Here is an 11,685-nt window from a genome sequence, read left to right as displayed (position 1 = left end):
GAATTGTAGTCCAAAACATCTGGAGGTCCGAAGTTTGGGGATGCTTGATCTAGAGGGCCAAAGGTTTCCCATACCCAGTTTAGACCACAATAAGTTGGTGTGTATCTTGGGACTCCACTCTGACCTCTGGACACACCACTGTGCCCTCAGCGTCAAACCACCTACCTTCTAAGCCCTCCCTGCCATTTTTTATTTTATTTTTAAAGTGAGGAGTTTGGGTGCTTTCTTTGTTTCGTTAGGAGGTTGCCTGCTTCATTGTATGTATTGTTTGGGAAAGGTGTATGTTACCTGTTTTATTGGGGACGAGTGTGTGAGCATCACTCATTTGTCTGTGCAAAGAGCATTTCATTGATTTTCAAATGTCTCCCAAAAGATTGGGGATCTGCAGTGTGGGCTCTCACTTGCTAGCCAATGTAGGCTGTACAGTTGCCTTACAAGAAATAATTGTGTTATTTGGTGATCCTATGGGAAGGTGCATTGGATAGTGACTATGACACCCCTCTATATGTTCAGTCTTGAGACTGCGTATTTCTTCTGCGTTCGGGCCCCTAGGAAGTTTTAGTCTTCACATCAGCACATGTATCATATAAATGCCTCGGGGCGTGTTTTTTTTTCACACCGTGCGTGCCGCCCTCAATCCAATATAACGATCGCACTGCGGAGGAGTTCCGCCGTTGCAGAAATAAACAAAACTCTTATGGATGATTCGTGAGGCACCTTAAAAAAAAAAGGAAGCCCCGCATCGTGACACAAGCAGCTCCTCAGCAGAACTGTTGCCTTCCGTCGGGAGGAGAAGTTGGGCGGGCAGGGAGGCGTCGGGAGGGCGGCCCTCCCTCCCTCCCCCCCTGTGAATCAGCTCCTGTGGGTGGCGCATTCTCCAGGGGGCGCCAAGACTCCAGCCTGCCTGCCGATGCCATTTAAAAAGTGCTCCAGCCCCTAGCGCGCCGGGATCCTCGCCTCCTCGAGTTTGAGGAGCGGAAATGGCCAGCGCGGGAGAAGCGCTTTGTTCTTTGGCGGCGCCGCGGCGGTGGTTCGCGTGAGGCGCTGCAGGCCTCTCTGGCTAGAGGGCGGGAGACGGAGAAGCGAGCGAGCCCCGAGGCGAAGGGTGTGCGAGCGAGAGCGTGGCGGGGCTTCCCTCCTCCTCGGCCAGCCTCCTCTTCCGCGAGCGCCTTCTTCGGCCCCCTTGACGCGCCCAGCTGGGGTGGAGGAACCGCGTTCAAAAGCAGCGCGAGCCCAGCAGCTTCCCTCAGTGGCTGCGGGGGACGCCCGGGCGTCGTCGTCGTCGTCGGAGAAAAGGCTCCCGGGACCCCGAAGCCTCCTCTCCTTCCCCGGGTCTTGGGGGAACTTTGTTCCGCCGGCGGCGACGGGAGGATGTTGGAGGGCGGCTGCAAAGCCGTGAAGGAGGGCGTGCTGGAGAAGCGCAGCGACGGCTTGCTGCAGCTGTGGAAGAAGAAGCGCTGCATCCTCACCGAGGAAGGGCTCCTGCTTATCCCGCCCAAGCAGCAGCAGGAGCTGGCGGTGGCGGTGGCGGCGGCTCCTCCTGCTCCGCCGCCTGCTGCTCCTCTCCCCGGCCTGGAGACGACGACGACGACGAGCGCGGCGCCCTCCGTCGTCGCCAAGATCAAGGAGCTGCCCTTCTCCACCATGAAGACGGTGGACTGCGTGGAGCGCAAAGGCAAGTACGTGTACTTCACGGTAGTGATGGCCGAGGGCAAGGAGATCGACTTTCGGTGCCCGCAGGAGCAGGGCTGGAACGCCGAGATCACGCTGCAGCTGGTGCAGTACAAGAACCGCCAGGCCATCCTGGCCGTCAAGTCCACGCGGCAGAAGCAGCAGCACCTCGTCCAGCAGCACGGGCCGCGCCTGCGGAGCGCCTCCAACTCCGCCTAGCCGGGCCCCAGCGGCAGCCAGGGCAGGTAGGAGCCGGTGCCCCATTGGAGCCAGGCGGGGAGAGGGCAGCTTCCCAGCCGGGACCGGCTGCTCTCCTGCCGCCGATCGCCCCACTCCCCTTGCAGCCCTTCCCCAGCGCCTCTCTGGAAAAAGCCTCTCCAGACGGATTCCCTAACGATCACCTCTCTCTGCAGTCTTAGTTTTGCCCGGCGAAAAGTGCCGTGTGGGGTTGCCAACTCGTGTTGCTTTCCTGAAGAGCGCGTCTGGATGGGCAGCCGCCCGCTTAACCCGCTTCACGCGCGCGATGTTTTGCTTAGAGTCATAGAGTTGGAAGGGACCCTGAGGATCATCTAGTCCAATATAATAATAATAATAATAATAATAATAATAATAATAATAAATAAATAAATAAATAGTAATATATTTTTAATACCCTGCCCATCTGGCTGGGTTTCCCCAGCCACTCTGTACTGCAGGAATATGCAGCTGCCCCATGCATGGGGTCGAACCTGCAACCTTGGCGGTTATCAGCACCAGGCTGTAACCTCCTGAGCTGTCCCGCTGAGAGAAGTTGTGCATGAGGAGCTCAAGCATGAAAAACATGCGCAAATGCTCTCCTGTGGTCCGTGCACGTGTGTGTTTCATTAGCTGTGTGTGTAAAAGAGAGAGAGAGTCACTGGATGACTTTCATTCCTTTCCCTGCACAGAAATCCTCTTCTGTAATTAAGAGTAAGGCTAGAAGCGCTTGATGGGATCCCTCTAGCAACCCTAGAGCAGGTTGTTTGTCTTGCTCGCTGGACTAATAGCCTCGGTGGACAGCTCTTCCGGCCCTTCTCAAACAGCATGTGCTTGCAGTGCACTGTGGCATGATGGATTCTTGTGCAGCTGCTAGATCAAGGCTGGCCCAAGTGCTTTGCCACCGGAGAAGGAGCAAGAAATGCCCTCTTCCGCAAGTCAAGGTGAAGAGCACCCAAAGCCAATCAGGTGAATTTGCAACCATGATTGCTGTGCTTTAGCGAACACACACACAAAAATCTTTTTAAAATCCCTGCCCGTATCTGCAAATCATCCAGTTCACATGCCATGCTTCTTCCAAGCAGTGGGGCTGAGAACAGTTAGTGACCCTTTGCATGTAACTGAAAAAAGAAATTTGGGTGGTGGTGGTGGTGGTTTAGAGCTAGCGTCTGCCTGGTGCTGAAGCCTAGTTGTGGAAATAGCTGCCAGAGCCTCAGGTTGTTGCCTTTTGCAAGATACCCTGTTCTTTGTATGGTCACTGTTTTAGGTAGGAAGTGTGTCCGTAGCTGTAAAAGAAGAATGCTGCTCAGTTATTCAGATCACTGTCCTGTGTTGTTATAGATGGAATTCAAGCAATGCTTCTGGAAGCAAGGTGGACCCTCTCCATCAATCACAACCTTGGCAAACAAAGGGACTGCAGACACAAGGGAGAGCATCAGTTCTGCTGCTGGAGTCTTTCCACTTTTGGTACTGTCCGTGATTACTCCGGGGAAGCATTTCAACTCTTGTAACTTTGACTACTGCTTACGAAGATTTGAAAGGATTATTGGTCCTGCCGGGCCTCAAAAAATATGAGATTGTTGCTGCCATATTCTCCCCCCCCCCATCTCTTTTATTTTTTATGTTAATTTATTAGTGGATACTTTTGCAAGGTTTTTCTGAATGTAGGCCATTTAGAAAGGAATCACACACAGAGCATAGTTGCATTGGCTATATTGCTACACTTGAAGGGAGGAGGAAGGCAGAGGAGAGAAGGCGATGTTGACGAAATGAAGAGATGTACCAGAATATGGACTTTACAACTAGTCCGTCCCCCCATGTCACTTTTTACATCCATTTTCTGTTTCCACAAGTGAGAGACTATTATGAAACTAATGTGTGAAATATGTCCCGGAATAAGGAAAGCAATGACTTGGAACCTGATTTCTAGGTTGCTTTAATTTTTATTATATGTTCATTTGGAGAGTATTATATTTTGTATTCAGTAGTAAATGCATTTGGGTATGCCACTTGTATGTATTCCTGCTTCGTGAAGAAGCTAAGGAAATCTGACTTCATGATCAAGGATAATCGATTTAAAAATACAATCATGTTATGTTCTTTTATTCAGATAATAGAACCATGCAGAGAACTGTTCAGTGCACTTCTTTGTTTAAGTTTGGGGCCCTGTCTGTAATGTTTCTCAGAGCTGTTACTTGATTCTGTTCATATAATTCTAAAACCTCTTCAGATGCTACACTAATCATCCTATCCAGTAAATGTCTTACTGTTTAATTGAGGAACTTTCCCATAATTCCTGTAATTGAGTTCCCTAGATGAGCCTCAGCGCAACATTTTCCATTGCCCCCCTGCCATAGCCTCTAAGAACACAGGACATTTCAGTCAGGGAGCAGCACTTAAAAAAAAAAAACTAAGCAAAGATTCTGCTTTTTTTGTTTGTTTCTATTTACAGTCTTAATATAGAACAACAAGTAAGGCTTCTAATAACTTTGTTTCTTTTCAAAAGTTATTTTTAAACTGATTCATTCAGTTACAAGGAGCCTAACGTAGTTAATTGGATAAGGGAAGGCCTTGGGTTTTGCAAGCATTTTGTTGAACTTAAATCCAACTTAACCAGACATTGTTGGGCACCTGCTGATACTCAAAGCATAGGTTCCTCTGAGTACCCAAGACTGTTCTCCTCTTTGCTGTTAAAACCTGTTTACCTGAGCATGCAGGCACTCTAGGTAGATATATAGATTAGGCAAGTAAATAGATTGCAGCAACAACCAGTAAAGTCATTCAGGGAGGGACCTTATGAAACCTGCCTTGCCCAAAAGGTTCCCCAAAAGCCAACCCTGTTATAAAGGGTACCTTGTGGTTCCTTTTATCATTTCCAAGTTAGTCTAAGTCTGCCAACAACAAATAATGAGATTTTGCATCCATTAACAACGGGTTAGTAGTACTGCAGAGCGCGCACTGTTAAGAATGCAGGCCTATACAAGTTATGAATGGCCTGTCTTAGGCTTTGGTGATACCCAGTGTTCGTCATACTCTGAGTAGAACTATTGAAATCAACAGGCTTACGTCTATTGATTTCAGTGGATCTAATCTTCATGTCTGTTGACAGTATTCCTGGCTTCTTTCCTCAACATTATCTAAATAGTGTTTAAATGTTTGTAAAATAAATCACCCCGAAACACCAGTGGTTTCAGAAACAGGATTTACATTATTAGTTTTGCCAGTCTCGTTTTTCCCACCCAAATCATTGAGAGCCCCTCTCTTCCTGTCTACCTCCACTTCCACGGTTTAATGTTATGGAATGGGGAATTGGACCAAAATATTAAATTCCATGCTCAATTTCTTGAGGTTAACTGATGTTGTCATAACTTCTCAATACAGTGGTACCTCTGGTTATGAACCTAATTCATTCTGGGGGTTCGTTTTTAACCTGAAACCATTCTTAACCTGAGGTACCACTAGCTAATGGGGCCTCCCGCTGCCGCCGCACGATTTCTGTTCTCATCCTGAGGTAAAGTTCTTAACCTGAGGTACTACTTCCGGGTTAGCAGAGTCTGTAACCTGAAGTGTTTGTAACCTGAGGTACCACTGTATACTCTGTTTTTTTAAAAAAAACAACAACAAACGGTGGCAGAAGTCTTCAGTCATGCCAACTTTTGTTATTTTTCACAATGTATTGGAAAACTTTGATGCTAGCTAAGCCTTGTAATGGTGGATTCAGCTGATGCTACTGCCTTTAATGCATGACTGACTAGGCTAAAGGCCCACAGACATTATCTCCAGTCACCTCAGAACAAATTGTAGGAAAAATATGAGAAGTGTGAAGGAATCATGCTTATTCTCTGATATGAGGAATAAACATCTTCACTTTTTGTGGCCTCCTGTTGGGCGTATCTTAAGGACAAACTTCCTTCCCATCCCAAGTTCATTTTTTGTACTGAGAATATGTGACTTGTATGATCAAGTTGGCTGTGGCTTTGTGCTTCTTCACCTGGTCTTTAGGACTGCTTTATTTTGTATTACCTTTAAGACTTAGAAGAAATATCCACAGGAATTGCTCCGCTGCGTCTCTGTTGCTAAGAAATGTCTTTGCAGTGTATAAAACAGAGGTCATTCCTAGACTGTTTGAGACTATGACAGAGGGCAACAACTTTAGGGTTGTCTCCAACTATGCTTTACTCAGAACAGACCCATTATAAAAGTTTCATGAGGAAAGGACAAATTTTACCAAGTTCAGGGTATAGTTACCGTGTTTCTCCAAAAATAAGACACCGTCTTATATTTATTTTTCCTCAAAAAAACACATGGTGGCTTATTTTCAGGGGATGTCTTTATTATTATTATTAAGTATGGTACAGTTTAACCTACAAGGTTAAACTGCCTATCGCTATGGCTTATTTTCGGGGTATGGCTTATTTTCGGAGAAACACGGTACTTAGTAATAATGGATGGTTTTGCACATGTGCTTTTTTGAGCTTCCCCTCTGTGTGATGTTCTGCATGGTGCAGAGACCCCACAAATGGAGCCTGTTACAGTGGCTTCATTACCAGCCTATCTCCAAATAAGGTCCCAATGAAAAGAAGTTTTACATTAGTGTTGCAAATTAATGGGGGGGGGAAGCAACAGGTAGGCCACCTGTGATCCTCCTCGGATGAAGATAGAACTTTAATAAAACAAACAAATTTCTGCGTCATGGTAAACCTATGAACTGCAGAGGTTTTTCGTACTTTGCTCCTTTCTGAACAAAAAATTACATTGGAACTAGGGATCAGGGTTTCTTCAACGCCAAACAAACTACAGTATGAAGCCACAATTTCTTCTTGGCTTACTAATTGTGGTTTGTTTGAGCAAAACAAACCAAAATCACCGGCTTGGATTTATCAAGAAGTCAGGGGTCATGGTTTGTTTACTCATCCTAGGGGAGGAGTGAAGTTGGAGCAATCTCCACATTCGTTATAAACTTTATAATGACGTGCAAACTGGACATTTGTTTCTCAGTAGGAGATGCCTGTTTTCAGTTTTCAGAAGAAAGGAAATCACCCCTGTGGTTTTTCTGTTACATTTTGGAAGTAAAAAAAAACTCCCTACCCTTTTCTTTTTTGGTTCATTGTTTTCAATTCCTGGCTTTTGCAAAGTAGCTGCAGTGATGTACCAAATGTTTTCTGGCACATTGTGAGCTGAAACAAGTGTTATCACACAAAATATGTGTAAATATGATGCAAATGATTTCTGAGAGATGTGATTTATTTTTCAATATGCATTCCATTTCAAATAAAGAAATATTAATTGAAATGTTCTCTTGATATGGTATGAAAAGACTACATCGTCAAAGGAAGATGGAAACAAGTTTTCTGGACATAATCTTCAATAGACTGCTGTAAATCTTACATCTGTGGAATATCATTTTCATTGATTCAGCCATTTTGAGGTCACAACATAGAAGGTAGCTTTGTTTTTAAAGAAAATCCATAATTGGTTTTCATTAGAGAGAGGCCTCATAAGAGAGGCCAGGTAACAAAATACTAATAATTACAGTGGATCTTTTCAAGAAGGGTTTCCCCCCTTGTGACTCACTTGAATGCAAGGTGCATCTATAACATTCTGCTCAACATGACAACCTTCATCTGTAGGGTCTGTTCCTTTCCTCCTCCACAGCATGGTCCTTTTGGAGAAAATTGTGTTTGCCACAGGCTATAAGCTTTGCTTTCAGGTTGAAGAGTAATAGAGGCTGGGAGGTAGCGATTGCACAAGGCCACCCAACAGGTTCACGACTGAGCCAGAATTCGATGTCGTATTTCCAAAGGTCCAGGCTGAATATGATGTTCATATGAAAAAAGAGGGAATTTAGTAGTTCACTAAAGTATGTGTTATTATGTGACTAGGAGCCATCACATGACAAGTTAACTCATTTCCAGTAAGGAGGGAGGGGAAGACACTGAAAATACTGTATGTTTTGAAACAAGGCCTTGTCTGTCCATGCATGGCAATTTTCAGCACTCTAGCGCCTGGCATGCATTCAGCCAGCATCAAAACATTGTGACCTCCCTATTACCCAAGGGAATTGCAAAAGGAATTGCTTAGTCATCATCACACAGCAGTTCTGTAAATCAGTGGGAGGAATACATCATAGTCGTCTTGGATGACTGAATGGTGACTCTGGAATGGTTTCTTTTTCCTTTGCTGAAAGCAAGTCCCTAATCCATTCTATAAGTGTTGGTTTCTTTTCTGATAACAACAAGGCAGATGACATTATTTCGAAACATGCCACCACTTTTCTATTTAAAAAGAGAGAGAGAGAGAGAGAGTCTCGCCCAAACTCTCTTTGGCACATTCTCCCTGTTGCTCTCCTTTGCCTTCAGCTTGACTGAAGACAATGTGTAACCTGGCCCATCTTCACACCCAGGCAAAACAATATCCAAGAGATATTGTTTGCAGATGATGCAGCCTGGACAGTGCACCCTACAGAGACTCATCGGTCGTTTTGGAGTTCTGCCTCACCATCAGCCTGAGAAAGACCAACATGCTGGGTCTTTCACTCCACCCATCAGTATTGGTGACCACATGCTTGAGGTAGTAGACAATTTTGTCTACCTGGGCTCCGCTATAAGGCTTTGGGGAATCTGATTCCTCCCCCTGTGGCAGTAGATAAGATGATCAAAGAAAGGAATGTCTTACCAGTTAGAAACTTTAATAATCACAGCGAGCGAACAAAGAACACCACCTAGAAATGGTGGTGCTCCCAATTAAGGATCACACCTCCTTCCATCACTATTATTCTACGTCACTCCTACATCTTGTAATCTGAGCTTGTACCCTCTGTGGTTTCTGTTCTGAGACTTTCTGAGCTCTTCTTGACCTTGGGCTGAGTGGAGGAATGCTGTCCAGAGACTGTTTACCCTCTCTCTTCTAGTGTTTCTTCTCCCAGCTGTTCCCCATCCTGCATTTCCCAGCTTCTGCCTTCTGAACTATGTCCCTCTGTAAACCAGTGTTCCAAATCTATACTTTCCTCCTGATCCTGGAAGATGCAGGAGCAGGAGGAGAGGGTGGCTCCCACCATTCCTCCTCAGTGCAGCCCTCCTCAGCATGGTCCTGAAATCCAGCAACTTTTCCATTGATGCTGAGCTGGACAAGCATATTAGTAAAGCAGCTACAACAATTTCTTGCCTCTTCAAAAAGGTATGGAATCTTGTGATGCTAATAGCCAGTACCAAGATGAAGGTCTACCAGGCTTGCACGTTGAGTATGCTGCTTTATGGAAGTGAGTCATGGGCAACTAACACCCCCAAGAATGATGCCTTAATGCCTTTCGTATGTGGTGCGTCAGGAACACTTTGGGCATCGTACAGCAGGACAAAGTCTCAAACTAATATGTGCTTTCCCAAGCCCATGTTCCCAGCATGTTTGCACTTCTGTCTCAGTGATGTATGCGTTGACTTGGTCATGACCACAGAATGGAAGATGGCAGTTTCCCAAGGACGTGCTTTATGGGGAGCTGGCTTCAGGCACTAGACCTGCTGGCAGACCAACTCTTGTGTTACAAAGATGTCTGCAAACATGTAATGAAGGCTGGCAACATTAACCCCTGCCATGTGGGAATCCCTTGCAGATGATCACAGTACCTGGAGACAGATGGACAGATTGTGTATCTGCAACAGTGACCAGAGAAGGAATGACTGCTGGGAGGAGCACAGAGAGAAGAAATACCATGGTGCACCCCTAGCAGCAAAACCAGACCCCTTCATCTGCCCCACTTGCAATAAACCATGTCTCTCCCATATTGGTCTCTACAGCCACTGCAGGCACTGCAACTCTCCAGTGGTTTGACTTTACCCCTGCAGGTGCATTCTTCTGTTGTCTCCCAAGACAGACGGATGCCAACAACTTGACTCTCAGTTCATATGTTGCATCAGTTATTGGATAGTTGTTAGTGGGTGGGCCACCTCAGGAAGTGAGGCATTGAAGGGATAGGTGTACAGTGCAGTCCTATGTATACGGAGAGGTAAGCACCATGGAGTCTGATGATGCTTTATTCCAGAAAACTATTGTTATGGGATTGGAAGGTTGGTTTGAATGATGTATTTTGGTCCCCTCCAGGTCTGTGGTTTTGTATTTGTCAGGTGGGGATATGTAGTAGAAGGAACTGTGGTCAAAACATTTCTCACCTGGCTGGAGGTCACCTCATCCTAGAGCCTCAGGGTCTAGTCTGAACTAGTCTTGCCTGGAGCTGGGAAAACACAGAGGCTGGGTGTGCTCTCTCTGCTAGCTCCAAAGCTATGGCTTGGGGGCCTCCCTAGAAGCCATGGGCTACTTGCATTGGTTGCATAGAGCTGCATTGGTTACCAATCTGTTTCTGGGCCAACTCTGAGGTTTTCAAGTTAGTTCCCTAAACAACTTGGACTCCAAGTACCTTAAGGACCGCCTGAATCCTTATGCTCCCCCCCTTAGTTGCTAAGGTCTTTGGATGGAGCAATTTCGGTGGTCCCAAATGTCCCTGAAGGTTCAGCTGGACTTTACGAAGGATCAAGCCTTTACTGTAGCAAATGCTGCTCAGTTTTAGGCATCTTCTAAAAGCCACATTATTCACAAACCTTTCACACGTGAGGTTTTTGCCGTCCAGCTTTTACTGATGTGTTTGATGTTTTTATTGTTTTTATTGTTAATACTTTGTTTTTAGCCTGTATACTTACAGTTTGTAAATATTTAAATAAAGACACTTATGAGAAGAAGTATGTAATAATTTCCAAACAATCTTCTGAATTATGATGCGCTTTTGGGAACAGATCGGGGCTTGCTTTCCTGAACTAAGGTTTATCATAATGCAGTGCACTGTACATCATTAATCGTATTCTGAAAGACAAGCTAACATGCATTTCCCACAGTCTAAATTACTTGCAGAGAGTCAAGAAATGTTTCTGATTCTATTCTGGGCCCAACAGTAAAAAGTTAAAGATAAGTTTGCTAGGAAATGTTTAGATCAAGGTCTCATTGCTGTGATTGTGCTAAAAATTGGAGGCTTTGATATCTTTGGGAAATGTAAATTCGGTAGAAGTTTTTGAGCTTCCCAGTACTGCCCTTTAGTCAACATTTATTCCCCCCCCCTTCAGTTTTCTTTCAATTTTTGCTGAGTTTTCTGTGTTCCTGCATTTCAACATACAGCATTTATCTTCATGCCAGAAGCTACTACACTTACTTAATTTCTGGCTGTCACACAACTAATAAAAGCACTTTGATTAAAGGGGAGGGGATTGCAATGCTGTTTTTAAGGTCTCTGATTAGTTTATTCAACAAATGCACTTTAGCAACCCATTTGGTCCCTTTGCACGTATTATATGTCAATTACATGCCTATGCACATGCCAAACAGAGGGAAGAATGGTATGGATGTTGGTATTGCAGCAGTCCATGTGCAAACTCCGCATTGCACCAAACTTCATTTCAGCCAAGGCCATTTCAAGTCATCTGAGAAGCTGTTGTGCAGATGACCCCTTAAGGTCGTGTGGCAGCAACTACTTTCTCATTAGCACAATGTTGCATTTGTCATATTTACAAATGGTTCCATTAAAAGATTGTGTGAAATGTGCTTCACAGGACTGTTATGGGAAGCAAAAGGCAAACTTAAGAAGTTGTTCACTCGCAGTTAAGGAATGTAAAAGGTCCCTAGGGTGTAGGATGACCTTTAAGTTCTGCCAGAAGACTGGTAAGACATATGCTTCCATTTAAAATAAATGTGCATCTTGCTCTTTTCCCTATGAAAATAAGAGCAAAACGGTGAAAAACTGCT

General features: G+C 45.1%; 1 protein-coding gene across 1 annotated transcript; it reads left to right on the top strand.

The window, feature by feature from the left end:
- The first annotated feature begins 921 nt into the window (after positions 1-921).
- PHLDA1 (pleckstrin homology like domain family A member 1) lies at positions 922-10,222 on the top strand. Its single transcript, XM_035127173.2, has 2 exons — positions 922-1,916; positions 3,247-10,222. Exon 1 carries the CDS (start codon positions 1,372-1,374, stop codon positions 1,888-1,890), a length of 519 nt encoding a protein of 172 aa, XP_034983064.2. The 5' UTR covers positions 922-1,371; the 3' UTR covers positions 1,891-1,916; positions 3,247-10,222.
- The last annotated feature ends 1,463 nt before the right edge of the window (positions 10,223-11,685 follow it).

Source organism: Zootoca vivipara, chromosome 10 (assembly GCF_963506605.1).
Source record: "Zootoca vivipara chromosome 10, rZooViv1.1, whole genome shotgun sequence".
Taxonomy (NCBI): Eukaryota; Metazoa; Chordata; class Lepidosauria; order Squamata; family Lacertidae; genus Zootoca; species Zootoca vivipara.
The sequence above is the reverse complement of the archived record's forward strand: the minus strand, read 5'-3'. Positions and strand labels throughout refer to the sequence as shown.